The sequence below is a fragment of the Tursiops truncatus genome, chromosome 11, assembly GCF_011762595.2.
Source record: "Tursiops truncatus isolate mTurTru1 chromosome 11, mTurTru1.mat.Y, whole genome shotgun sequence".
Taxonomy (NCBI): domain Eukaryota; kingdom Metazoa; phylum Chordata; class Mammalia; order Artiodactyla; family Delphinidae; genus Tursiops; species Tursiops truncatus.
This window is the reverse complement of record NC_047044.1, coordinates 99,092,603-99,120,478: the sequence shown is the minus strand read 5'-3', so window position 1 is coordinate 99,120,478 and position 27,876 is coordinate 99,092,603. Positions and strand designations below refer to the sequence as shown.

Here is a 27,876-nt window from a genome sequence, read left to right as displayed (position 1 = left end):
TGCCCTTCCGGCCCCCCCCCCGAGGTTGCGCTGCCCCCCAACTTGCCCTTTCCTGCTGGTCCGTGCAGGGAGCCGAGTGGAGTCGCAGTAGAGCCTTGGTCGTGCTCGGTAGGCACTCTCGGTCAGGCCTTTTTCCATCTTTCTAAGGGTTTCCCATTTTAAAGAGACCTATTTGGAGGATGTCTTCCTTACCTCCTGACGTCCCGATCTCTCTCTGCCTCTAGCTGACTACATAGTCATGCAGTTTGGACGTGTGGCCGACGACGTGTTCACCCTGGACTACAGCTACCCGCTGTGCGCGCTCCAGGCCTTTGCCATCGGGCTCTCCAGCTTCGACAGCAAGCTGGCCTGTGAATGACGGCCGAGCAGGCGCTGGGCCTCCTCTCTGCAGGGCTTCTGGAGCACGTAGCCGCCGCTCTTGCGCTTGCCCAGGACACGGAGAGTGACAGGCCCCCCTTTTGGAATGGTCCCTGAGAGTATGTATGTACACGTGCACGGATGCACATACATGTGTGTACACATATCTGTACACACACACCCTTCTCGGGGTCTCACGGCCCTGGTCGGGGTCACAGCTTGACTCGGGTGAGAGCCTGTCCAGAGCTCACAGTGACTGTGAAGGCGCCGCCCAGCGGTCAGAATCCTGTGCTTGGAGACTTGCAGCCAGAGGCAGCTTCTCACACTTCAGTACTTGGGTCGCTTTTTTTGCAGAACTTTTCAGAGAGGGACGTTCCCTGAATTACCTTTAGTCTCCAGGTGTGCAGAGTTTTTCTGTAAGTGGGCGGCAGGCCGGTCCCGGCTGTAGGGTATCTCTGCCCCCTGTGGGCTTGGCCATCTTCCAGAACGGCCGTGTCGTGAGAGCACCTGAGTGGGGACGGTGCCTCCAGGAAGTGCAGGCCTGTAGGTCGGATCTGAAGCGGCACCCGGCCTCATGCGCTGTGACGTAGCCTTGTCTTTGCTTTGGCCACGGTGGTTTCCAGAGTGTCATTTACCGTTGGTGATCATTCCTCACCCATGGTGGGGGGGGCCCTGGGAGAAGCGCTCCTCTCTGCCGTCTCTGTGGGGGAGTGTGGTGCCCGTTCCCCAGAGCCAGCCACCGTCCCTCAGCTCGGGAGGCACCGTGTCACGGTCCCCCTTCCCTGAGGGCCGGCTGGCTGGCTGCAGGCTCAGAGTGGCTCTGGCCCCGTTTGTGATCAGTGATGCGAGCAGTTTACGTACTTGTCTTAGTCGCAGGGTGGCCTGCAAGCATAACCTCTAGAGGTGGCCTAGTCTGCTTACGACTGAGGGACTTGACAGAGGCCTCACCACCTCCAGCCCAGGAGTGCGTCCCCGCTGGGTTACTGTGGAGCCGTTAGTGCAGACTCACCTGCAGCCCGCGTGGGAGGGGAGAGAACTTGCCATTGTCGCTGCCCGGAGCGGTGAGGACCGGGCCTGGCTGGCAGAGCTCGGGCCTCTCTTCTTGGCTTAAGTGTCATCAGCCCCTGAGGCCTGGTTCATCCTTGGCGGATCACGTCCTGTCACTTTTCCTCACAGACTGTAAGAGTTTTGCTAAGTCGTTCCGATTGTTAGCCTCTCCCCACAAATCACACGGCTCTGCTGCTAGCTCCCGGCCTCCGCGTGCATCCGAGTCCTGAGGATCCAGGAACACCGCGAGCTCTGCATTGGCGTCGGTCACCTCCCAGGCCTCGTGGCCAGCCAAGCTGTCTGCCAGCCTGGGGCCAGGCATCGGCGCCTTGCGCTTCGTCCCGTCCCTTCTGTGGACTTCCTTTCTGTCCCTGCTTCCTATCCCTGCTCCACATCAAATAGCAGCGGGAAGGAGAGAGACCCGGGGGATGAGCAGACCCGCGGCTCACCCCACGGGTAAGTCCCACCCGCTCTGCCCTGACACGGCTGCTTCCCCTCAAGTGCCTCACTCATCAGGTGCCCGCCAGGCGCGCGGGACCACCGGCCTGACACTGAAAATGGAAGGCTGTTCACTCGTCTCCTGTTGGAGAATATGCAGTGTCTGGGGAAGGGGGGCCGGGGGGGACTGGATCTGGCCCTGCTTCCTCCTGCCCGCTCTGGTGCAGACACACACCCCGGCTTCACATCCTTCTTGCTTGATCGTGCAGGTGACCGGTTTCACATGAATCATATTTATACCTTTTGTACGCTACAGAAATAAAAGGGATTTATATAAAAACATGAGTGTTGCCATTCTTCTTTCAGACTCCTGTCCCTCGCATGCCTCCTACCGTCCTGTTCTGTCACAATAATTCCATCGCTTGGCAGCAGCGAACCAGTCAGTTCTTTGAAGCCAAGTGGGTGTCACCGAAGTTTTCATCCAGGTAAGCAGGGTCTGCAGACTCAGGGATCTGCGTCCTGGAGACTGTAGACTCACGTGTGTGCGACGCTGAGAGTGTCCTGGGCAGGTGCCGGAGCTGAGGCTGAGCAGGGGTGCCAGAGGGCAGCCTCCTGCACCGGTCAGCCTCCTGGGTCAGCTGCATTGGTGTTGCTTCCTGATTCAGCCGCAGAGCAAATTAAATACCTGATAGTGACAGAGACCCCACGTCTTACCTCTAAGTGTTCACATTTAAAGCTTCCCTATACGGACAAGTCGAGAAAAGTGTGTTCACAAGTCTTGCTGAGGCCTTCCTGCTCTCGGTGTCACGGGGATGGACGAGTGGCGTGGAAGGAAGCGGGAAGAGCCCAAAGGGCAGGACGAGAGCCGGAGTCGGTCTCATTTCTGTGGCTTGGCTTCTCTTCCACGTGATTCTTTATGGCCAGACAGGTTATTTGCAACACAGTTTTATACACTTTTCAGTGGCCAGGAATATCAATGGTCGTTGATACGAAAGACACCAGCAAGTGGTGTTTCAACGTCTAAGCAACAGGACTGCAAAAAGCTCTTTTTGATTAGAAGGTTAGTAGGTGAGAAAAAGGAATGAATGAGAATCAGTTCCCTTGCTTTCTGTTTCTTTCTCTTTTTTGGCTTGTGGGATGTTAGTTCCCCAGTCAGGGATCGAACCCATGCCCCCTGCATTGGGAGTGCGGGGCCCTAATCACTGGACCGCCAGGGAATTCCCAATATCCCTTCCTTTAGACAGCAGCACGGGTGCAGAAATAAAGTGACGGTTCAACTCAGAGTCCCTGGGTTCTGGCCCTTTTCCTGCCAGTGATTTGCCAACGTGCGCCCTCTGTAGATGGAGAGGTTTTGAGTTACCTGATCTCCTGTTCCTGAGTGATAAGAGTGCTGGCATCCACCCGGAATTCCCGAGTGTGTTTTTTTTTTTTTGTTTGTTTGTTTTTTGCGGTACGCTGGCCTCTCACTGTTGTGGCCTCTCCCGTTGCGGAGCACAGGCTCTGGAAGCGCAGGCTCAGCGGCCATGGCTCACGGGCCCAGCTGCTCCGCGGCACGTGGGATCTTCCCGAACCGGGGCACGAACCCGTGTCCCCTTCATCGGCAGGCGGACTCCCAACCACTGCACCACCAGAGAAGCCCCCCGAGTGTGTTTTGAATCGAGGTCTCTGCTTCTCTCCTGGACAGCTACGTGCTGTTCGTAGCTGGAGAGGCCTGGGGAGGAGCCCCTGGAGGCTGGAGCCAAGGGCCTAGAGAGGGGAGACTGGAATGGCGGGAGCGCGCCCCGGGGGAGGGCGTGGCCGCGCTGAGGAAGCCGCCCCTCCCAACCGCAGGCTGCATCTTGCTCCACAGAGAAAACTTGGGGGCGTTGCGAGCTGCCCCCTCCGCAGAGTGGCTCCTGCCTGTGTGCTCGCGCCACGTGTGCCACGCCTCCAGCGTGGTCCTCCTAAACTTCCCCACGTAGATCCCCGCCGGGGGCTCGCCCAGGACTGGTTAGATTCTGCCCCGCCCCTCACACATTTCTTGGCCAGGTGCATGTGGGCTAGTTTTGCCCCTCTCGCCGCTTCGGTCTCCTAGCTATTGTAGTCAGTGTGTACCCTTCACAGGTCCTACAACTCTTCCCTCTCCAAAAACCGGGGTGCGGGCATGGGGATGCCGCGGTCAGTGCGGTTTTCAGGCAAGCTCTCCCAAAACCGCGGGCAGCTCCCTGGCACCACCTACTGACCCAGGGGGCACATTACAAGTGCATTAACACGATGAGCGCAGGTTCTGCAACCCAGATGAGGCGACTTCACAGTGGCCCCTGTTGTCATGACTCTCTTGAAGGTCTGGGAACAGTAGTATTTGTGGAGTGCAGAAAGTGGAGGAATTCCAGGCAGAACGCGTGGGCTCTGGCCCCAAATGCCTAGGCATTTGGTGTAGGAGAGGGGCAAATATCAATATTATTTTTATTAATGTTTTAAGATGGGATAATGCATTTTGGTTGACTTTTTTAGCCACGCAGTTATGCAAAATGGTTTATAAATGCTCATAAAGCAATTTAAGGTGGTTTTCCAGGGACTCTGGTGAGAGGAAAGAAGAACAGCATGGCTTTACTGGGTAACTAAACATACCCTGCGTTCTGGTCTCAGGCCTGAGCCTACCTCACCTTCCTTACTTTGTACCCATCTCTCCTTTCCTACTTGAAGGGACAGCCTAGGCAAAACAAACAAACAAAGCAAAACAACAAGAAAAGTAGCCCTGATGTTAATGGAAGTTTCTGAAATATTCCAAATATGAAAGGGGCCTCCATGGTTTTCTCTGGCTCTGCCAGGTCCTTTGGTCCATCAGGCCCAAGCTCCTCTGCACAGGGCAAGGCTGAGGCCCGGGAGGCCAGGTGCAATAAGAGTGTGCCACGTAGACGGTAGAGCGGGTGGGCCAGGGTGGCAGTGGGACTTTTCCTGGTCTGTTCCAACCTTTTATTACACATTTTGGTATAATATAGTGCTTCTCAAGCCTCAGGGTTTTAACATCTGGTTAAGCACTATCTACCCAGATTCCGTCCCTCGTGATTCTCAAGGCCTCCAAGAATAATCAGTAGTTCTCTCTCTGCCATAGTCTGGGGGCAGGAAGGTCAGGAAGGAAGGACGGTCTGAGACGAAAGGAGGGTGACAGGCAGAGGGAGGCTGGCAGTTAGATCAAGATTTTAAGAGTGGGTTTAAATGCAATTTTTAGGGTACTGATGCATGCTCAGGACAGACTCCATCAGGGTAAGATAGAAGGATGTCCCTAAAAATACGTCCTGATTTTGCCTTTGGTCAGTCTCCTGTGATTCTGTATCAGAGAGAGAGAGAGATACAGATTTTAAATAGTAATAATTTCATATTATTTAAAACACTTTTTAAGATTATACAATTAAAGCCTCCTCCCGTATCTGTCCCCTTCTTGTTTCCCTTGCCCTGTACTCTTAGAGTTGACCACTTTTCGTTTCCAATGTATCTTCCCAGTATTTCTCTATGCAAAAATGTATTTCTAATTTCCCACTCTTTGTGCACAAAAGGTAGCATACTATATACTTGGTTCAGTAGCTTGCTTTGTTTTTTGTTCCTTTGGCTGTGCCATGTGGCACGTGGGATCTTGGTTTCCCGACCAGGGGTGAAGCCCCCACCCCTGCAGTGGAAGCACGAGTCTTAACCACTGGGCCGCCAGGGAATGCCCACACCTTTATGATTGGTGTCTCCACAGTCCTCAGTTTGCCCCTTCGCAGGTGTTATCTGCCTGCCTGCCAAGCATCTCCTTTTGGATGGTCGACAGCTGTGCTCTCCAACACCATCGCCGCTAGTCACATGGAACTATTAATTAAAATTCAGTCAACTAGCTGCATTTCAAGGTCTCAGAAGCCATATGTGGCTCATGCCTACCATACTGGACAGCACGGATAAAGAACACTTCATCATTCCAGAATGTTCTGTCGGAGAATGTGGGTCCACAGAAATCTCAACTTTGGGTTCCAAAAATGTAACCCTCTTCTCACCAGGTGTCATTCCCTGGGGAAGTTGTGCTCGTCCCACTTCCCCATCAGAATGTCAGTAGCTTGGGGGCAGGGCTGTGACGTTTCTGTTCATCCCTAGTGCCTACCTACCTGGCGCAGTGCCAAGGACATCACACATGTTCAGTCAACGTGAGATGGAAACATGAGTGATAGGAGACTGAGGCCCAGACTCTAAGGGTCCCCAAGGTCGTAATTAGTATCGGCCGAGCTGTTGTTTGAACCTGGGTTAGTTTAATTCCCCAGTAAGGACATAATATGTGACTTTTGTTAACTTCCATTTTCAAAATTTTGTGTCAGAGTCACTGAAAATGAAACTTTTAACGATTAGACTGGAGGAAGCCTTTCCCCCCTTTTGATTTTTTCCAGGAAGCTCCTGGATATCCAGACCCTAAAGACCCCCTGGGACGCTCAGAGAAATTCTGAGAACTGTACGGAGAAGCCTTCACCCTCTGGGCTCCAGAAACCAAGAGTTTTGTGTCAGTCTGGAAATACACTGAATTAGTTTGCTCAGGCTGCCATAACAAAGTACCACAGACTGGGTGGCTTGAACAGAAATTTATTTCTCACAGTTCTGGAGGCTAGAAGTCCAAGATCAAGGTGTAGGCAGGTTTGGTTTCTCCTGAGGCCTCTCTCCATGGCCTACAGATGGCCATCCTCTCCCTGTGTCCTCTGTGAGAAGTCTGTGTCCTAATCTCTCTTATAAGAAGGATTAGGGTGGACCCTAATCTAGGCAGATTGGATTAGGGCCCATCCTAAAGACCTCAATTTAACTTAATCACCTCTTTAATACATCTGCAGATCCTGTCACATTCTGAGGTACTGGGGATTAGGGCTTCACCATAAGGCATTGGGGGGTGGGGTGAGGAGGACAGGTCAGCCCCAGCACACACTGCCCCCTAGAGGGTAGACCTGGAGTCTATTCTTGTCCACATTTCTCTTGGATGAAGAGACAACAATTAATACGATGCTTTTCAAATCACAGACTGCTTTTATTCTATAGATGAAATGAAAGACTCCAGCTTTGATAAAGGTTGGTCTGTGTTGTCGTTCAAAACACAAGATGCAGTTCAGATGGTATGGAGTGAAGAGTCTTCTTAAGGAAAAAAAAGCACATAGAGGGAATTCCGTGGCGGTCCAGTTCTTAGGACTGCGCTTTCACTGCCCAGGACGTGGGTTCAATCCCTGGTCAGCAAGCCGTGTGGCACAGCCAGAAAAAGAAAGAAAGAAGGAAAGAAGTACAGCGTGCGTGGGTTGAAAAGAACAGGACCTGGAGTTACAGTGACCATACCCCAGCACCGAGTCAGCTGCATCCTACTTCTGAAGCCCAGGAAGAGGGGGCATGCTTTGGGGATATTTCAAGAGCAATATATTTCCTTTTACCTAAAGCCTAGGAAATAATCCTTCCTGGATTCTGCCCTTGTTAACTTCTTATTAGGCTATTAAATCCAGTTGTGGGTGTTGGTTTTTTTTTTAAGATGTGGAAAAAGTAGGGCAGGGTTAGATATATAGTTCCAGTCACATCCCACCCCTTACCCCCCCACCCAATTATAAAAGAAGTACAAGTTTGTTATAGAAAATAGAGAACAAAAAAATGAGAAAGAGGAGCTTCCCTGGTGGCGCAGTGGTTAAGAATCCGCCTGCCAACACAGGGGACACGGTTTCGAGCCCTGGTCCGGGAAGATCCCACATGCCGCGGAGCAACTGAGCCCGTGCGCCACAGCTACTGAGCCTGCGCTCTAGAGCCCGTGAGCCACAACTACTGAGCCCGCGTGCCACAACTACTGAAGCCCGGACGCCTAGAGCCCGTGCTCCGCAACAAGAGAAGCCACCGCAATGAGAAGCCCGCGCACCGCAACGAATAGTAGCCCCCTCTCGCAGCAACTAGAGAAAGCCTGTGCGCAGCAACGAAGACCCAACGCAGCCAAAAATAAATAAATTTAATTAATTTTTTAAAATTAATTTTTAAAAAATGAGAAAGAAGGCCCCTTAATCTTCAACCTGTCAGAGATACTCACTGTAAGATTCTTTTCCATTTATTTTTCAAAAGCAGGACACAGCATTGTAAATCAGCTATACTCTAATATAAAATAAAAATTAAAAAAAAAAAAAACAGGATTGGGACTTCTCTAGCCATTCTGTGGTTAGAACTCCGTGCTTCCACTGCAGGGGGCATGGGTTCGGTCCCCGGTGGGGGAACTAAGATCCCACATGCCGCACGGTGTGGCCTAAATAAATAAATAAAACAGGATCATCCTGTATACATTTTTTATTTTTATTTATTTTTATTTGTTTATTTATTTTTGCGGTACGGGGGCCTCTCACTGCTGTGGCCTCTCCCGTTGCGGAGCACAGGCTCCAGACGCGCAGGCTCAGCGGCCATGGCTCACGGGCCCAGCCGCTCCGCGGCATGTGGGATCTTCCCGGACCGGGGCACGAACCCGTGTCCCCTGCATTGGCAGGCAGACTCTCAACCACTGCGCCACCAGGGAAGCCCTACACTGTTTTTAAAATCTGCTTTTCCACTTATTATGTCATGCACACTTGTCTGGTTTATTTTTTAAAATCTTATTAATCACTCTAAAGAATTCTATCACGTGGATGTGGCTGAATTTGTTTAATAGGGTATCATATGGATAATTTAACTATGATGATGTGGGTTGAAAAAAATTTATTAAAGGAATGGAAATAATACCAAACGACACATGATAAAAGTAATTAATATGATTTTTGACTTTGATTTTGGAGAATAAACAACACAAATAGCTTCCACACATCAAACCCAGCTCTGACCACACCCGTGCCGTCTTCTTTCTGCACAACTTTCGTGAAGCTCGACCAGGATCCATTTGTGGGTCTGGGTAAAGTGGCTGGGATCACGAGGAAGTGAGGTGAGGTGAGGTGTGGATTTTATGGTGTAATTTGAGGGGAGCCATGTGCATCTCTCTAGCTCTATCCAGACATGAAATATTTCCACCAAGAGATTCATTCCTGAAGGTCAACAAATGAGTCCTGTCTCTTGAGAAATGTAAATATCCCTGAAAGGGCAGGCACGTGTGTAAGATCACTGTCTGTCTTTCACCTTCGGGACTTCTGAGAAGTTGCCTTTATCCAGAGTGACCTCCACAGCTTGGGAACGGGAGATACCTAAAGGCACAGAGCTCTCTAGAAGCCTGTGGGAGGCTGAGGTTCTGACCCTTTATGGTCTTGGATAGTTAGGGTCTGGGGGAATAAGCCGGTCTGATCTCCAGATACCCTCTCAGCAGTGTGTGCTGCTTTCCTGTCTCCAAGGGACTCCGTCCTACCTTCCTCCCACCCCTCTGAGCCCAGCTGGACTGACCCTCCAATCCAACATAGTCCTGTCTTTCTTTGAGTTCTTATCTTTGCTAATGGTACCCCCAGTCGTTCAGCTGTCAAAGTTCTGTGATTTTTGTCTCCTCTCTCACCTCACAGCCAACTTAGTCACCATTTCTGTTGACTTTGCTTCTGGACTATTTCCTGGACCCCTTCCCTCATCCTCAGCCTCAGGACCACTACCCTGACTCTCCAATCCAGCCCTAACACCTGCAGTCCAGTCGAGGGGGGTCTTTCTGATGGAGGTGCCGATTTTGTCACACTTGTGTCCCAAGGGCCCTTTGGATGCCCCCTCTTCAGCACGGGATACAGTGATCTTCACAGCTGGCACTGCTGCTGTAATCCATCCTCCCCGCCTCCTGTTCTCCAGCCACGCCAGCTTACTAGACTTTTCCTAAACTCCCCTAGTGTACAGGCTACCAGCCTTATTGAGTCTTCCAGACTCAATTCAGCGAACTCTCATTTATCCTTCAAGAGCTAGAGTACGTCGCCTCTGCAACCTGGATTTCACTGTGCATTTCCTGGGGTTCCCCTATGGTGCTCAAAGCTCACGGACACAACAAATGGTTGTTACGCTAAGTAGCCAGTGCTTACCGTTTGTGTGTCATTCGGTGCCTGCACACTGTCCTGCGCTGCAGACTTTTCATGTGGAGGAGGTGTGACCAAGCCCTGACGAGACCCATCATTTAACAAGCAGACCAGAATTTATATCCAAATGAGACCTGCTTCCTTCAGTCTTCACCTTAAGAGATTGGATACTTTGTCCAGTGATGCTGTGATCACTCAAAACACCTTTGGAACGCCTCTCTTGGAAACAACTTCAGCACTTATAGCACTTCAAGATCCTCTGTGGTAGTAGGTTTCTGTTTTTTTTTTGGTTTTAACTTAACATTTATTACGCATTTATCTATCCCAGGCACCAAGCTGGAGCTGGGTGAAAGATAAGATAAATTGGACATTTACTGTGTCTCCAAGGAAGTTTCTGTTTGGTAAGGGAGATAAGATCTGGACCCCAGGACAATACAGGGTTAAGTGATAAGGCTGAGGTTGGATCTGATTTTTGGAAAAGGGCAGAAGTCCTTTGGTTTCAACTTCCCAACAAGGTGGATTGACAGGGGTATGTGTTTACACCCTGCATTAAGCCAGTGTGTTCTGAAGACTTCCAAACAGAAGCCCAGTGATACAGCCCAAATGCGATACAGTGATCTCCACAACTGGCACCGCTGTTGTAATCCATCACGAGACTAAACCCACCTGGCGTGTTTAAGACCCGGACTCCCCACTTTCTGGCGATGCTCCTCCACAGACCGAGTTTTCCCAGCTAAATGGAAAGCTCTGGAAGGGCAGGTGCTGAGGTCTTCTCCTTCACTATTTTCACAGTGTCTGGTGGGCGCATAACAGATGTGGGATAAGTGTTAGACGCGTCTCCTGCCGCGCCACACGCCCGTCACTTCGGGCATCCTCTCCCCACGTGCGCCGCTCTCCGCGGTGACAGCGTCGCAGGTCCGCGCGGGGCGGAAGGGAACGGCTGAAAGGAACGTGCGGGGAGGGCACGCATGTGTGCGCGGAGCTCCTGCGTCCTGGGCCCGGGAGCGGGGTCCCCGGTGGGCACCGCGGGGAAGGGAGCAGCTGCCCGCGCGCCGGACGTCCGCCCTCGACCGTCCTTTTGGGGCCGGCGCGGAGAGAGAGGTGTGCTGGCGGCCGGGCGCGAGGCCAGAGGCCGGCCCGCGGGTCAGGAGGAAGGGTTCCGGCCTCGGCCGAGAGCGGGGGGCTGGCCAGGACCGGCGGGAAGCTGGGCCAGGGGAGGAGGAAGAGAGTCTGGGCCGAGATCAAAGGGGAAGCACGTGTGCGGGGCGGCGGCCGAAGCTGGAGCAGGACGCCGAGGTCGCAGCCTAGTCCCCGCGGCCGCCCCCCGCCGGCGCCGCCCGCCCCGCGCCCGCGGCCCCTCCCCGCGTCCCAGTCTCCTCCCCGAGGGCTCGGGGCCGGGCCGCCACTCCCTCCAGCTCCCGCCCTCGGCCGCGCGCATCTCATTCCAGCCCTCATTCCTCACATTCCAGGCTTCCTCCTTTCAAACCCCAGGCCGGGGGCGGGGAGGGCCCGCAGCTCCCGGCTCCGCCGTGCGGCCGCGTCCCCCAGGTGAGTGGCCCCGGCGCCGCGCCCCTCTGCCGCTCCCCTGGCGCTCTCTTCTTCCGGCCTTGGACCTGCGCTCCGGGCCCGCCTTGCCCCCCCTCCGACTTCCCTCCTTTCCGCCCTCCTGCGCGCGCTCGGTTCCCCCGGCTCCCTTCCTCTCCCGTTGACTCACCCCGCCAGGAATAGGGATCGCCCGTGCTTTCCCGTCAGTCCCTTTCTGGGAAAACTCCTCCCTCCGCGAGCCCCGCTCCGCCCGGCTCCGCGCACCGGCCACCGCGCGCCGGACCCCGCGCACCGACTACCGTGCACCGGGCACCGCGCACCGAGTACCGCGCGCCGGCGCGACGACCTGGGCTCGGGGCGGCGCGGGGTCGGCTCCGTCCCGCGACCCGCCTTCCTCCCCGCCCAGCCGATCGGCCCCGGTTCCGGAGCCCGGGTCTCCGGTCGCTGACCCCCCGTTGTCCCTGCAGCGCCCTCGCCGGCCTCCTGGGACCTCAGCGGAGCCGCGGCTGGAAGAGCGGCGCCGGGGCGGACTCCGCGGGACTGGCCCCGCGCGCCCGCCCACCTCCCCGCACCCTGGGACCGGTAAGGCGGCGGCGCGGGAGGAGCTCTCACCCGGGACCGGACTAGGTGGCGAGTCGGGCACGTGGAGGCGCGCGGACCGCAGGGCCGTGGTGGGCGAGAGGGCCGGGGGGCGGGGAAGGGGAGCGCGCGGAGCCGAAAGGACCGGAGGCGGAGCCGAGGACGCCGGCGGCAGGAGAGACCCGGCACCCGCGCCTCTTTTCTGCTGGGCGCCTCTCGGGCTCGGAAGAAGAGCCCTGGAGGTGGGTGCCTTGGCGGTTTGCAGTGCCGAGGCTTTGCGACAGCGGAGGGGACCTCGGCAAAAGGTCCCCGCTCCCCAGCGCTTGAGGAGCCTGGTGCGTTCTACTCTGGGGACCAGCGAGTCTGGGGAGCAGAGCTCCCAGACCCCGAAGCGGATATTTCCCCGGCGGGTGGGCCGACCCGGGACTCGCGCCTCCGTGTACTCGTGTGTCAGGGGGTTCGGGCCAGACCCGGAGGGTAAGTGATGAGTTCATGTGGCGTCTGGCTGTCCTGCCTCCTTAGCTTCGAGTGTATGTGAGGGTGACACCGGCTCACAGATGACTCACCTGGCTTCCAGGAGGCGGATTTGTTTGTGTTGAACGGGAGCGCGTTTCCACTCGAGAAGAGTGCTGAGAGCTGAGTGTTTCTGAGCACTTGCGAGATGCCACGTCTCTCAGCGTGCGTTTTCCCCGCGAGGATGCTGTTCCTGGGCGAGACTGTCCTTGCTCCCTGCCGAAGCGGGGGCAGGAGACAGTGTCGCTGGTGGTGTGTGTACGGGAGTAGTTGGCTGTGGGTGTGGCCCCCAGGCTCCACTCGCCCTGGACCCGCGGAGCTGGAAGGAAAGCTGTCCACACCTGCCTCTTCCAGGCAGCTGTCTTTCTAGGGAGGTCGGTTTTGTTCCGCCTAGGCAGAAAGTTAAGGGAAGTTGAGATTCTTGCCTTTCGTGACGGTAGTGAGATTTGGGGATGTTTGTGGGGTTGGACCCCCCAGAAAGAGACCATTTCGAATCTTGAGATTTGTGTAAACAGGGCTTTACTTTACTTATTTATTTTTAACTTTTAAAAAATGTTATGCAGTTTTTAGAGGTAACTTTCCATTTCCAGTTACAACAAAATATGGGCTATATTCTCTGTGTTGTACAACACATCCTTGTAGCCTGTGGTACACTCAATAGTTTGTACCTCCCCTCCCCCGCCCCTAAATTGCCCCGCCCCCTCCCCACTGGCAACCACCAGTTTGCTCATATCTATATCTGTGAGTCCTCTTCTTTGTTATATTCACTAGTCTGTTGTTTAAGTTCCACACGTAAGTGATATCACACAGTATTTGTCTAGACAGTGCTTTTAAATTTGGCCCCAAGAACAAGGAGGAATCGAACTACTTTCTCCTGGTCCAGCTCTCCTTAGAGCTGCCGGGGCAGTCAAAAGGAAGAATCCTCCTCCCTGGAGACTTGCTAGACCAGGAGGCACTGTCCTGAGCATTGCAGAGATGCTTTCGTGCCAGCCTGGAAGGGAAGGCTGCCTCTGATTTGCCGGTTGACCTGTGAGGAGAACCTTGTGGGGTATCTCTGTTTCCCCATCTCTTCCTTTCTGCTTTGCTTTCAGTTTTATCTCCATTGGGGTTTCACCATGTGAAACATTTTAGAGGAGGGAGCTGGGTAGGGCGAGAGCCACAATGCCCAGGAGATTGGCCGCAGTGTGAGATTGACAGCGCGTGGTGGGGATGGGCGGGGTGAACGCAGGCCGACCCCTTATCGAGTTCTTTCTTCATTCTCACAGCCACATGCTGTGGGCATAATGTTTATGGCTTCTTGAAAGGAAGGGACCAGACACTGCCAAGGGGTGGGGACTCGCCGCCCCTCCTCCACGCACCCTGAGGACACAGGTGTGCTGCTGGGGGCCACCTACCCCCTCACCGGCTCAGGCCATGTGTGGGTGGGGCTTCGAGGGCGTCTGGTCTAAAGATGGAGTAGAGCGGGTTCAGGTTTGGGGTCACACGTACCAGGGTATAAATCCTGACAGTTACTCGCTACCTTTAAGGCTTCAGGCTTGGTTTCCTGATGAGTAATATGGGAGGAGTTCATTAGTATCTATCGGAAAAGTTGGTGGTGAAAATTCAGTGTTTGCAGAGCACCTCACACCGTGCCTGGCACAGCCAGAGGCGCAGCAGCCAGTGTTTCCTAAGCCTGTTTCAGCCTAGAACCCCTTTTTTCCTGCGAACTTCTCTGAACACCCTTTGCTAAACCCTGCCCTGCCATTCATGTTTGTTTAGCCAAATGGCTTGAGCGTTTGCTGTACGCCAGGCCCTACAGGCTTCTTCCCTCAGACTTAGGAACCAGGGTCGCTAGTGGCCCAGGTGGAGGTGGGAGCCTGGCTTTGTCACCGCAGAGCACAGGGTCTCCAGCTCCTATGTTCTAATTACTGTTTTGCCTTGACCCCAGGGTGAACTCGCTGAACATTAGTGAACTCTAATGTCAGCACCTAACTCGCTCATTTTATTTTTATTTATTTATTATTTTTTTGTGGTACGTGGGCCTCTCACTGCTGTGGCCTCTCCCATTGTGGAGCACAGGCTCCGGACGCGCAGGCTCAGCGGCCATGGCTCACGGGCCCAGCCGCTCCGCGGCATGTGGGATCCTCCCGGACCGGGGCACGAACCCGTGTCCCCTGCATCGGCAGGTGGACTCCCAACCACTGTGCCACCAGGGAAGCCCACTCGCTCATTTTAGAGGTGAGGAGCAGCCACTACAGAGAACAGCATGGAGCTTCCTTAAAAAACTAAAAATATATGGTCCAGCAATCCCATTCCTGGCATATATCCAGAGAAAACTGTAATTCGAAATGATACATGTACCCCAGTGTTCATAGCAGCACTATTTACAATAGCCAAGACATGGAAGCAACTTAAATGTCCATTGACAGATGAATGTATAAAGAAGATGTGGTGCATATATACAGTGGAATACTACTCAGCCATGAAAAAGAATGAAATAATGCCATTTGCAGCAACATGGATGGACCTAGAGATTATCATGCTAAGTGAAGTAAGTCAGACAGAGAAAGACAAATACCATATGATATCACTTATATGTGGAATCTAAAAAATGGTACAAAAGAACTTATTTACAAAACAGGAATAGACTCACAGACATAGAAAACAAACTTACCCTTACCAAAGGGGAAGGGGGTGGGGGCAGGATAAATTAAGAGTTTGGGATTAGCAGATATACACGCTCTATATAAAATAGATAAACAACAGGACCTACTGTATAGCACAGGGAACTATATTCAGTGTCTTGGAGTAACCTATAATGGAAAAGAATCTAAAAAAGAATATATATACATACACACACAAAATAACTGAATCACTTTGCTGTACACCTGAAACTAATACAATGTTGTAAGTCAACAATATTTCAATAAAAATTTTAAAAATAATAAAAATAATAAAAATAAAGATGGGAAACTGAAGCCCTAGTGGGACAGTAGCTTGCTTAAGGTCACACAGCTGGTGAGTGGCACAGCTGGGACTGGAGTCCACCCTGGTCCATTCTGGTCCACTCTGTCTCCTGCGCCGTCTCCTGCTCTGTGGGTCCCAATGCCCAGACTCCTGACCACCTTCGTCTAACAGGCGTGGAGGCTGGCGCACTGTGCCTCCTGCCTTCCTTTGCCCCCTGTGACCCTTTGCTGGCAGGAGTTGGGACCACAGCTCCCTTTAAGGCTCTGAAACTGTAGCTGAACAGCTGCTGTCTGGGGGGGCCCCCCCTTCCCCATAGGGTGTGGCCAGTTCAGGGGCCCAGGTGGAGGTGGGGCAGGGCTGTGTAGCCAGGCATAGTCTCCAGCTCCTAGGCTCTCATTCCAGCTTTGCCTTGACGGCTTCTGAAATGACAGTTCTTCGCACGCTTTTGGTTTTTCCATGTAGATATTAGGGATATGGGCTGGGAGCCCTCCGCTGTAGCGACTGGCCCTTTGGGAGCATTTCCACCAGAATCCCAGCCCCCAAGGGCCTTGCCCAACATCCTCCGGCCTTCAATACATCAGGAGGATGGGCCCGGCTCCCTGCAGTGCGGACTGCGGAGGGTGGGCGGGCCCCCATGGGTGGGGACTCGGCTTCCTTTGACCCAAACTTCACTCGAACAATAGACTTCAGAGGAGTCACCAGGGGCAGGAAATGGGAGCTGTGCGGAGGCTGGGTGACCCTCGTGGGGGAGGGGATGCATATCCGGCCTGAAGGAAAGGCAGGGTGTTGGGGGCAGTGCGAAGGGCACTGGGGAGGGGCCGGTGACACACAGGGTGGGCCTCTCCTCTGCAGGGGCCCTGTTGACTCAGAGAAGCCTGAGCTGCTGAAGCCCATCCTCTGGCTGAACCCTCTGCTTTGCCTTCTCAGCCGAGGTGTCCCAGTGTCTGCTGGCCTGGCCCACCCCTGCCATGCGCTGCGTTCCCTCAAGCCCCCGAGATGTTTGCGTGCATTGTCCCGTGAACCCCCCAGGATAAAAGACCGCTCGTGTTCCTCCCCGGCTGATGGCCATCTTGGCGTTGAGCGTTGAGTAATAGTTGACTGGGCCGTGGGCAGAGCTCCAGGTGGGGAAACAGCCGGCCTGGGTCAGCTGGACAACAGAAAGGGATTTTTCTGAGCTACAGTCAGAACAGGAGGATAACCGGGACAGGCTGGGGGGCAGGTGGCGGAATGCTCTCCCAGGTGAAGCGCCCTTACCACGCCCTCATCTTTGTCAGAGTAGAGCAGACCTGTGAGAGGGGCGAAGGCCAACCTTGGGCGAGTCCGTTGGACCACACTTGAGTCGCGTTTCCTGAGCTCAGGTGGCCAGATTCTCACAGATCGCGTTTTGGGGACCTGAGAGAAGCTTCTGGGGTCTGGGAGGAGGTGAGGACGGCAGGATAGCAAATGCTGTCCTGGTTCATCTCTTCAAGGGGGCAAGACCGGGGTCCTGAAATGGCTAGCTGGTAAGCTTCTTATCCATCCCTGGCCAAATTCCAGGTCAGATATTTGAACATACAGTCTGTGGGGACAAAAGAAATGAAGTTGAGGTAACTAGTGGCCAACATGGGCTCACTCTACCAAGTCGTGGGAAAATAACCTAATTTGGGTTCAGGAGAATTGAGTGTGTTCTGGCTGATGGCAGCCGTTAAGATGGATTTGTGACCAGTTGAAAGACCACCCTGGGTACTGAGCTCACGTCACCCTGGGGCGAGGTCTCTAGTGATGTATGTCACATCTTTTCTGGCTTTGTCCTCTATCAGTTCTGTGCATGTTTAGGATAACAAGCCTATTGGATGACAGAACCAGGATTCAAAATCCTTTCAATTGACTAAAATGCTGAGATTAAGCAGAACCCTGAAATTAAAATAAATTTTCAGTTAAGATTAATACATGCTCATTATAGAACACCAGGAAAATAAAGAAATATATAAAGGAGAAAATAAAATGGTACACAGTGCCACAACTCAGGGATGAGTACCGTTAATATTTTGGTATATGTCCCTCCAAACTTGTGTTCATGCAAGTCTATATATTTTAACATAATTGCAATTATACTCTATTCTGTTTTTTTAACTACTCTATACTATAGAGTATATAAATTATTGAAAACCATAATTTTAAGGATCTGAATAATATTACATCATATGACAATACCTTATTTAACTGTGCTGTACTGGACTTTTAAAAAAATTGTTTTCAATTTTTAGCTATTCAAAATAACTTGACATCTAGCGATATTAAACATGTCTTCATATCTCAAGATGAAACCTAAAAAGTTTATGTGTAAAATCCTGCATTTAAGTTCAGAATATCAATTATATAGAATAGGAACTTACTGTCCATTCTTGTGGGGAAAAAAAAAAACCTTGGGGTTTTTGGTTGATGAAGGAAGGGGAAGGGAAATGAGCATTTATTAAGTGCCTACTGGATGCCAGGTGTTATTCTAAACATCTCTCTCGACATCTCTCTTTTAATCTTCACAGCAGCCCTGCGAGATGGGGTTTGTTATTATTTTTTGAACCTCTCCTTTACAGAGGAGGAAGAAGCTACACAGAGATTAATGCGGGGTTTAAGTTTGTACCTGGGTCCATCACGCGCTTCCCTTTGGGCCCTGTGGTGTGCGGAGCCTGCGTCAGAAAGGCTTGAGTCCAGTGCAGTGCTCCGGCCACACTGGGAGCCTCCTCTGGTTTTGGAGGTTGGACACACCGGACCTAGGAAGCACTGAGCTTCGAGCATCTCAGCCGAGTTTGGAGCGGGGGTGGGTGTTGGCATTTCTCTCCCAGGAGGCAGCCCTCCTTGCAGGGACAGCAGATCCATCCGTGATCTCAGGAGGCAGGACCAGGTGGAACTACACAGAATTTCTGTTTCTGTGCAGAACTGGTTAGGGATGCTTCGCCGGACATCTCTGCGCTGGATGGGAGGTGGGATCAGATGACCTCTGGGGCCTCTGCCTCCCCATTATGGCCCTGGCCTCAGTTTCTCCACATGTGGCAGGTGGGGACCCCACTAGGCGAGGAGGGAGGTGTTTTCCCACTTTGGCCCTCGGGGAGATCCATCCTGCCGGAGGCGAGGTTGAGAGATGTGGGGGAAGGAGCAGTGTCCCAGCGGGTGGAGGATGCAGCACGGGGAGGTGTGGGCGGCGTTGCCTGGCCCGCGTCACCCTTGTGCAAGCTGAGTGGACGGGCGTCAGGGTCAGGGGAAGATGCCACGGCGTTGGGTAGCGGCTGCGGGCACAGACTCCGGAGCCGGTGCTGTCCGCTGGGAATGTGAAATTGTATGTGAGCTGGGAGCCACATTTAAGAGGCGCAAAGAAGCTAGTCAAATGAATTTTTTTGTTAACTTTTTATTTTGCATTGGAGTAGAGTTGATTAACAATGTTGTAATAGTTTCAGGTGTACAGCACAGTGATTCAGTTATACATTTTCCCATTAGGTTGTTAACATAATAGTGAGCAGAGTTCCCTGTGCTATACAGTAGGTCCTTGTTGGTTATCCATTTTAAATACAGCTGTGTGTACGTGTCGATCCCAAACTCCCTAACTGTCCCTTCCCCCACCCTTCCCTAGTGAAATGAATTTTAATAATATTTTCTATTAAACTACAGTGTCTAAAATATTATCGCTTAACGTGTAATCAATAGTAAAACAATATTAATGAGATAGTTGACATTGTTTTTCGTAAAAAGGGTTGGGATCCAGCCCGTGTTTTACACTCAACGGCACGTCTCTGTTGCACCGGCCACGCTTCAAGTGCCCACTAGCCGTGGCCAGTGGTTGGGCAGTATAGCTTCACAGCCAGCCTGCCTGCCTGGGTTTGAAGCCCCTACCTGCTGCTCTTCAGCTATGTGGCCCTGGGCAAGTTTCCAGGCTGCAGTGTGTCTTATTCCCACCCCCCCCAACTTTTTTTTTTTTTGGCCGAGCCACGTGGTTTGCGGGATCTTAGTTCCCGACCAGGGATCCAACCCGTGCCCCCTGCAGTGGAAGCGTGGAGTCCTAACCACTGGACCGCCAGGGAAGTCCCTTATTTTCCCCGCTTATTAATGGGGACAATACTAATGACAGTGCCACCCCCATACGGTTGATGTGAAGGTTAAATTAGGCAATATCTGTAAAGTGCTTGGTTTCTTTGCCGGGCACATATTAAACACTGTATAAGTGTTTATCAGGTAAATGACCTACAACTGGTCCTTAACCCCTGGAGAGGCAGTGCTGTGCTTGGGAAAGCCCAGCCATAGAGGGGCCCCGTGGTCCCTGGGCTTCCCTGCCGGTGCCCGTAGTTCTACAGAGTGAAATGGATTCAGATCAGATGGGCTGGTCAGTTGTTGCTGCACAGAGGGCCACCTCCTGGGAGAGAAATGCCAGCCCCCGATGATGGCACAGGGTCCCGTCCCTCAACAGGTGTGTCCTGAGCCTCTGTCTCCTCGGGGCTCGGAGCTGTGCTTCGTGGCAAGGAGGAAGAAAAGCGTCCTGGAAAATCGCGTGACCTCGTGTCGACTTGGAGGTTTGAGTGCTTCCGACACCCCCCGCGGAGCTCCGCCAGCCGCAGCAGCGCCAGCTCTCCTTGGCATCAGCCTCCTCCGCTTGCACCTGCCCTCAGTGGTCACAGAGCACCCACGGTGTGCCCGGCCTGTGCCAGGTGCAGCGGGGGGCACGTGGCAGGTGCTCAAGGAGCGTGCGATCCAGCAGGGGAGACAGACTGAGTAACGAACGCTGAGAGCCTGCAGGGTGCTTGAAGGGCCAATGAGAAGCACAGACAAGGGACTTCCCTGGCGGTCCAGGGGTTAGGGCTCCGCACTTCCACTGTGGGGGGCAAGGGATCCATCCCTGGTTGGGGAACTAAGATCCCGCATGCTACATGGTGCGTCCAAGAAAGAAAGAAAGAAAGAAAGAAGGAAAGAAGCAGCAGCACAGGCAAGTGCAGAGGGGATGCCTGGTAAAGAGGATTCATCCTGAAGGGGCTGGGAGCAGTCAGGGAGGGCTTCATGGAAGAGGAGCCACTTGCGCTGGCTTTGAAGGATGGGTAGGTTTTTGACAGCTGAGTGTGTACATGTGTAAGAGGGACAGAGAGAAGGAGAGAGGGAGGAAGGAAGAGGGCAGGAGAACTATCTGTGAGAAGACAGAAAAAGTAGTGATTTCAGGGCTGTGGGCATGAAATGACTAGAGGAGGGACTTTATGAACACGGTCCATTTTCCGGGTACTCTGGGTAGAATAAGGAGGACTTGTTAAAAGTTTCGTTTTTAATTTACATGCAGCCGAGTTTACCCCTTGGGATGTGTAGTCCTATGAGCTTTGACATATGCACGGAGTTGGGCGGTCGTCACCACGGTCAGGGTCCACAACCGACCATCTCCCCAGACGGCTCCTCAGCGCTGCAGCCCCTTCACCCCATGCCCACTCTGCCCTCCCCGATCTGTTCTCACTGCTGTGGTCTTGCCTCTTCTAGAACGTCAGGTGGAATCATACAGCGTGTAGCTTTGGGCTCTGCTGACGTCACCAGCTGGATGCCCCCTTCGACCAGGTGGTGTGTGCGTCAGAAGTTAGTTCCCTTTCATTGCTGAGTCACAGGGCCCCGTCATAGGGAATTTTATGGCGGTCCGGTGGTTAGGACTCCGAGCCTCCACTTCATGGGGCACAGGTTCGATTCCTGGTCGGGGAACTGAGATCCTGCATGCCATGTGATGTGGCCCAAAAATAAAAAATACAAAATAAAGGACCCTGTTATATGGCGTCCCACACTGTGCTTGGCCGTTTGCTGGTTGAAGGACTTTGGCGTGGTTTCCAGACCTTGATGATTTTGTAAAGCTGCTGTCGTCGCTGGTGTGCAGGTTTTTGTGCCAACACAGGTCTCCATTTCTCTTGGATAAATCCCTAGGAGTGGGATTGCTGGGTCACGTGATGCGTGTATGTTTTAAGCTTTAAGGAACCGCCGAGCCGTTCTCCCACGCGCACCGTTCGGCCCTCCTCCCGGCAGAGCGTCAGGGCTCCATCACTCGGTGTCTTCAGCAGCGCTGGTGCTGTCAGCTTCCTTTCGGAGGTGTGTCGTAGAATCTCCTTGAGGTTTTAATGTGCATTTCCTTAATGGCTACCACGTGGAACGTCCTTTCGGGTGCTTATTTGCCATTCATACAACTTCTTTGGTGAGAGGTATGTCCAAATCCTTTGCCTGTTTTTTTCGTTCGATTGTTCTGTTATGAGAGTTCTTTAATATTCTGGATACAAGTCCCCTGTCAGACGTGTGATTTACAAATTGGGGGGAAGTTCACTTAAGGAGAAAATCTCCAAAAGAAGATGCTAGGTGTGGGCTAAGAGTTTGGTGTCCTAAGCCTTGGCCTTTCTTCAGGGCAAAGGTGGGACCGGGTTGAGGTGGGACATGGGGGTCCCCTAGAGAAGGACCTACGGAAGAGATGAAGGGACCGGCTCTTCCGTGAGGTCCCCCTCCAGGCGCAGCAGCTGCTTCAGAACAGGAGGCCGCGGTGGTGTCTCGCTGGCCAGGCTGGCCAGGCCCATCAGAACAGGGAACGCTTGTGCACAGCCTGGGTATCAGCCGCTTCCGTGGCCTTGTTTCCAAACTGGGAGAGCGTGCATTCTGGAATTGGAGGCGGGGACCTGGCTGGTGGCCGGAGTAAGGGCTGGGCGGGGGTGTGGCTGGTGCAGAGCGGAATCGGTGGGGTGGGTTTCTGGGTCAGGGTGGGTCTTCGCTGGTGTGACCTCAGCCTGGGGTCTGAGGGCCCTGCGCCATTGGAACTTCTACCCCGGTGCAGGCAGGGTGGCTCTGAGACAGAAGGACATTCCTATGAAAATGACCCAGGGTGGGGTGGGTGCTGCCTCTCTGTTAACCTCCGTCCAGCCTGGCCCTCGCCTGTGTCCTGGGGGCCATGGTGCTACCAGATGCAGGGGTCTTCATTCTCTCCTGGGCAGCCCTTTCCCAGAGGTGATTAGAGAGCGGGCAGAGCTGAGGATGGGGCTTGCGTGCTGCTCCCTGGGGCTCCCCCGAGCCCTCGCCCCGCCGTGGCTCCCTGATGCCCTGGGCCCCAGAGGGCTCCTCCCTGGCGGGGGCGGCGGGGGTGCTGAGCTGCAGGGGCACCGGTGCGGGCACAGCCCCAGTCCTGGCACGTGGGCACGGTCCTGCACTCTGCGGGTGCAGCGGTGCAGGGGAGGCCCAGCTTGCTCAGGCCGTGCCTGGGGATTCGCCTTGTGAGGAGTTTCCAAGGCTCCAGGTCCTTGATGTCTTGTGAGATCTGGATTCCACAGGACAGGCCTGCCCAGAGGGAGCCCAGCGGGTTGGTGCGGTCCCTTGGCCTCCAGTACTTTTGTGACTTTTGTTTTATTTTAGAATCCTGGGACGGGCCCAGAGGAGAAATAAATGCAAGGCTTACTCCTCCCATCTTTTTTTTTTCTTCCAGCTTCCCCAAATGCATATTTATCTTTATTTATTTATTTTTGGCCGCCCTGTGCGGCTTGTGGGGTCTTAGTTCCCCGACTAGGGATTGAACCCGGGCCCTTGGCAGTGAGAGCACCAAGTCCTAACCACTGGACTGCCAGGGAACTGCCTACTTTATTATTATTTTTTAAATGTATTTTATTGGAGTAGAGTTGATTTACAATGTTGTGTTAATTTCTGCTGTACAGCAAAGTGATTCAGTTATACATATATACAGTCTTTTCCACCTTTTTTTTAAGTCAGTTTGTTGTTATTATTACTTTGAGAGGTTTTGGGTTTACATAAAAGTTGAGCAGAAATTACACAGAATACCCTCCCTCCTCCCCGCTTTCTCCTTGCCCTGTGTGGCATATTTGTTACCTTGCTGGGCCAGGATTGATATGTTATTAACTAAAGTCCACAGTTTATATTAGGGTCTGCTGTGTGAGTGGTGTGTTCTGTGGGTTTGGACACATGTCTCGTCACATGTAATGGTGGCATTTCAGCCCCAGACGGAGTGGCTTCACTGCCCTGGGACTCCTGTGTCCCACCTGCTCTGTTGTCCCCATGGTGTCACCTTCTCCGAATGCTGTGTGGTCTTTGTCGTACAGTCTGCAGCCTTTCCACGTGTGGCTTCAGATGGGCTTCACTTAGGGATATGCCTCTAAGTTTCCTCCAAGTTTCCCCTGACTTGAGAGCTCATTTCTTTTTCATTGTGAATGAGCTTCCCCTTTCCCCGCCTTTTCTCTTTTTAAGTGGGGACACCGAGGTCCAGAGAGGGAAGGTGTCCCCACAAATCATGGCAAGGCTGAACGTGGGACCTGATTTCTTCTCCTTGTGAGATCAGAGGGGCTTCTGTGGCCCCAGTGGGTGGGGCAGAGGTGGAGGGCCTTGGACAGGCACTTCCTGGATGCCTTAGGGCTAGGCCCACAGACACCCACAGCCCTGGCTGCTGGGCTGGGAGTGGGAGGATGGCTGGCCGTTCGCAGAGCTGAGGGGGGTGGGCGCTGGAGCCCCGCCCTCATTAACCCCCCGCCGCCCCTCTGGGGTGGGTGTCTGAGGGATGGGCTGGGGGCCTGTATCTGCTCAGGAATCTAATCTCCCCCTACTTCTCTGAGGCGCGCTCTGCCCCTCCCTGTTGACCCGTCCCTCTGGCCTGCTTCCCTCTTCACCGATTTCCTCCTTTCTGTGCCCCTCACTCTTCCTGCTGTTCACCTCCCCACTGTCCAGGGGAGGATGCTTCACACTGTCCTTGTCCCCCTCCCTCATCCCTCCATCACCCCTCTGTCATCCCTCCATCATCCTGCAAGGAGCCGCCTCTGTGCCGGCCAGGATCGATCCTGATGCTCAAGATAGCCCCGTGAGGAGGAGAGACCTTATCCCCTCTGCGGTGTGTCTTCAAGGACACAGCCCCAGAGAGTGGAATGGCCCGGCCTGTGTGAGGCCCAGCCAGGCCTCTGGCGCCGGGCTGCACAGCGCCACCCTCCCGGCTGCCCCGGCTCCCTGTGGCTTTGGTTCCCACAGGCGCTCACACTGGGAAGGACTGCGGGTCCCCTCCTTTTGCCTTCTTCGCTTTCACCTCCTCCCCATCCTGTCCTGTCGAGAGGTATGATCAACGTCCCCACTGAAAGGGGAGGGAGGGACGCGCAGGGCTTTGCCTGTTTCATCACACTGGTCCTCCATCATCGCTCCGCAAAGGGTGTCTGCTCCCAGTTTGAGGTATGAGGAAACAGGAGCTTCGGGAGGTGAATGTGTAGCAGCTCAGAGGCAGACGTTAACCCAGGTCCTGGGACGTCCCTGGCGGTCCAGTGGTTAAGACTCCGCGCTCCCAGTACAGGGGGCCTGGGTTCGATCCCTGGTCAGGGAAGTAGATCCCGAATGCCGCAACTAAAGATCCCGCGTGCCGCAACTACTGAGCCCACGTGCTGCGACGAAGACCCGGCGCAACCAAATAAATAAATATTTAAACAAACAAACAACAAAACCCTGTGACCCTGAACTTCTTCACGATAGACCAGACAGCCTGACTCCCGGCTTTCCCAGAGCTGTGTGCCTTCAGAGAGGAAGGGGCGCTGCCCGGCGCGAAGGACGGTGGGGCGTTTGGGCCTCATGACCTCAGGTTCTGGGTGGTTTCGTTACTTGGCCTCTAGCAAGCCCCGGCTGGCCTTCTGAGTCACACGGGGGCCAGCTTTCTCCAGCTGGCTGCCGGGCCCTGCCCAGCCCATCCACTACCTGTGGGTTGTTTCTAACCTTCCCCTCCTTCCTTCCATCCCGGGGCTTTGCCCGCCTTCTCTCTCTGCATTTCTGGTTATACGTAGGCCACCTTCCTTTCTCTCCTGTATGCTGGGCTCCAGACTCCTGGAGTGACCCCCTCTCCCACCTCCATCCATTTCTTTTTCCCTTCTATCTCCTGGTGACCCTTTTTAAAAAACTGTGGTAGAACAAGCACAACATAAAATGTACCTTTTTTTTTTTTTTTTCGGTACGCGGGCCTCTCACTGCTGTGACCTCTCCCGCCGCGGAGCACAGGCTCCGGACGCGCAGGCTCAGCGGCCATGGCTCACGGGCCCAGCCGCTCCGCAGCATGTGGGATCTTCCCGGACCGGGGCACGAACCCGTGTCCCTTGCATCGGCAGGTGGACTCCCAACCACTGCGCCACCAGGGAAGCCCTCCCCCATTCCTTTTTAAAGCTGAGTAATAGTTCACTGTATGGATAGATGACCTTTTGTTTATTCCTTAGTCTGTTGAAGGACATTTGGGTTGTCTCCACCTTTTGGCTGCCTTGGGGCATGTCTTTCTCCACCAGGTGTGATTTTCCCAGGGTCTTGAGCTCAGTGTCTATTGAAATCCTCCCCCTCCCCGCAAGGTGTTTGCCTGTAATGGTTTAACGTGTTACTCTCCCTGGTGCACTGGATTCTTGTCATTCCTGATTCCTATAAAGTCACTGAGAACGTGAATTAGCAGGTACTGAACCAGTGTTCTGAGGGCAGACACGGGTTAGGTTCCTGTGAGGCTCTGGTCGCAACATTTTTGTCATCCGTTTAATTCGTAATCTTGCTTAATGTGTGTTTCTGTTCAGAGACACCTAATTTAAATAGATTGTTGATTCATAAACATTGAGCTCACGACCAACAGCACCATCACTCCCGCCTGGACAAGGCTTATCTAACCGTGTATTTTCTCCATAAGGCACATCACGACCTCCTTGCACTTGGGGACACCAGGCAGCCCCCCAGCACTGCACTTGGGGGCCATTTTAAACAGTGAGATCAACAACACAAAGACAAAAATGGGAAAAGCATGGCACTAAATAGACCGGGAAAAGGACGGACGCTTGTTTGGGGTCTGAGCTGAAACTGGAAGGCAGGGTGGGCTGGCTTGACCTCAGGTGGACCACGGGTGATGGCCGCTCAGCGCAGGGACACGTCCGAGTGACCGGGAAGCACCGCCAGTGTCAGTTTGGGTTATGGATTCTAGTGAGTGAACGAATTTGCAAACACGGAATCTGTGACGGTTTTGTGGATAATAAGGGGTAGACTGTACTTGCATCGTTGCAGGGGCCCCTGGACCCATAGACTGAAGTATGTTGAGGGCAGAACCGTGTCCTAGTGACCTCATACCCCGAGCCTGGCATATAGTAGGTAATTTCAGCTTTCCTGAGGCGTAACTGACATCTAGAACTATAAGATACTTCAAGGGTCTGGTGATTTGACGTGCGTATACATTGTGAAAGGGTTCCCTCCATCTAGTTAATTAGCACATCTCTCTTCTCACATGTTTTTCTTTTGTGTGTGTGTGGGAGAACATTCAGCAACTGTAGTCACCATGTGAGACATTAGACCTCAGACCCTTCTTTCTCTCTCTCTCTCTCTCTCTCTCTCTCTCTCTCTCTTTCTCTCTCTCCCTCTCCCTCTCTCTCTCTCCCTCTCTCCCTCCCAGCGTGGCACGTGGGATCTTAGTTCCTGACCAGGGATCGAACATGTGCCCCCTGCAGCGGAAGCGTGGAGTCCCAACCACTGGATCGCCAGGGAAGTCCTCAGACCTTATTCTTAGAGCTGAACTTTTTTGTTCCCTTTTACGGACCTCTTCCATTTCCCTCCGCCCTCCGTAGATGTTTGTGGTTGGACTGGTGTCGGGAATTAAGTACAGAGGCCTGGCCTCAGCCGGAAAACAATGTGCGTGAACTCAGAGGCTGGAGGGAAGAGGGGGACGGGGCTGGAGGGAGGCTGGGGCCCACTGTTCCTGATCTCCCTTCCTGTCCTTGTCTAAGGAATGAGGTCCGGCCAGCGAAGGCTCAGAGATGACTGCCCCTGCCCTCCCCACCCCGGCACCCCAGGGGCCTCTGTCTGCTTCAGCGTGTGCAGTACTTTGTGGTCCTTGTAGAGCTGGATCCAATCTCCAGAGCCTGGTCCGGTGAGACTAGCCAGGGTAATGATGGGAGAGCCATTTTTGTCCCAGCTCTGAAGTCTGTTGGATGAGGAAAATCCACACTGTCCAGTGCAGTGCTCTGTGGGTTCTGTAACAGCTAAGTCAGGTTGGGCGAAGCACCTGGGGTTCAGAAACTAGACCCCACCTGCCCTGATAACCGGACCTCATAGATGAGTCCTGCAGCCTGAAGGATCCCCGTTCTGGGGTTGAGGCGGAAGGGGACCCACTCCCTTCCTCCCAGATTACTTAGTCTCCACGCCCCGCCCCCCCAACCATATCCCATATCCCACATTTTCATGTATCTGGAAGATTGGGACGGGTTCCTGGAAGGAAACCCCAAGTTTTCTTTTCCTTACAGCTTCTCAGTTATAGGGGTTGTTGGGATGAAGAAGGTGGTTCTTCCAAAGGCCTCCTGGAGAGGACCCTCAGCGTTAAGAGCTGAGGCCTCTGTGGGCAGGACGTGAGAACCCCGTCCCAAGGGTCCTGTGTGGCTGGAACCTTTAGCCTGGATGCCCGAGCTCTTGATCTTGTAACTGGGCGGGAGCCTCAGGCCCCGTCCTCATTGTCCCTCCCTAACTTTCTGGATGACGCCAGGCA

At 53.5% G+C, this 27,876-nt stretch overlaps 2 protein-coding genes and 1 long non-coding RNA gene across 13 annotated transcripts in view; 2 read left to right on the top strand and 1 right to left on the bottom strand.

Annotated features, from left to right (window-relative positions):
- Window positions 1–2,182, top strand: part of TULP3 (TUB like protein 3) — a 43,086-nt gene extending 40,904 nt beyond the window's left edge. For all 4 annotated transcript variants that reach the window (XM_033867189.1, XM_033867190.2, XM_033867192.2 and 1 more), the window contains one exon: window positions 225–2,182. In XM_033867189.1, the coding sequence (XP_033723080.1) occupies window positions 225–358 (134 nt within the window). In that variant the 3' untranslated portion in view covers window positions 359–2,182. The remainder of the gene's footprint in view (window positions 1–224) is intronic.
- Window positions 2,183–6,419: 4,237 nt separating this feature from the next.
- On the bottom strand, window positions 6,420–11,959 carry LOC141275918 (uncharacterized). The gene is made up of 3 exons (XR_012324563.1): window positions 11,272–11,959; window positions 7,886–10,604; window positions 6,420–7,052 (listed from the first exon to the last, which is right to left on the bottom strand). It is a non-coding gene; the product is annotated as an uncharacterized lncRNA (long non-coding RNA).
- The window catches only part of TEAD4 (TEA domain transcription factor 4), a 67,898-nt gene continuing 50,621 nt past the window's right edge, over window positions 10,600–27,876 (top strand). For 5 of the 8 annotated variants that reach the window (XR_004529068.2, XR_012324562.1, XM_033867184.2 and 2 more), the window contains exon 1: window positions 10,600–11,357. Coding sequence is in view for 3 of the 8 variants with exons in the window: in XM_033867184.2 (XP_033723075.1) it covers window positions 10,778–11,357 (580 nt within the window). In the remaining 5 variants the exon portion in view is untranslated. The remainder of the gene's footprint in view (window positions 11,358–27,876) is intronic. The other 3 variants (XM_073789147.1, XM_033867181.2, XM_033867183.2) reach the window with 3 other exon arrangements.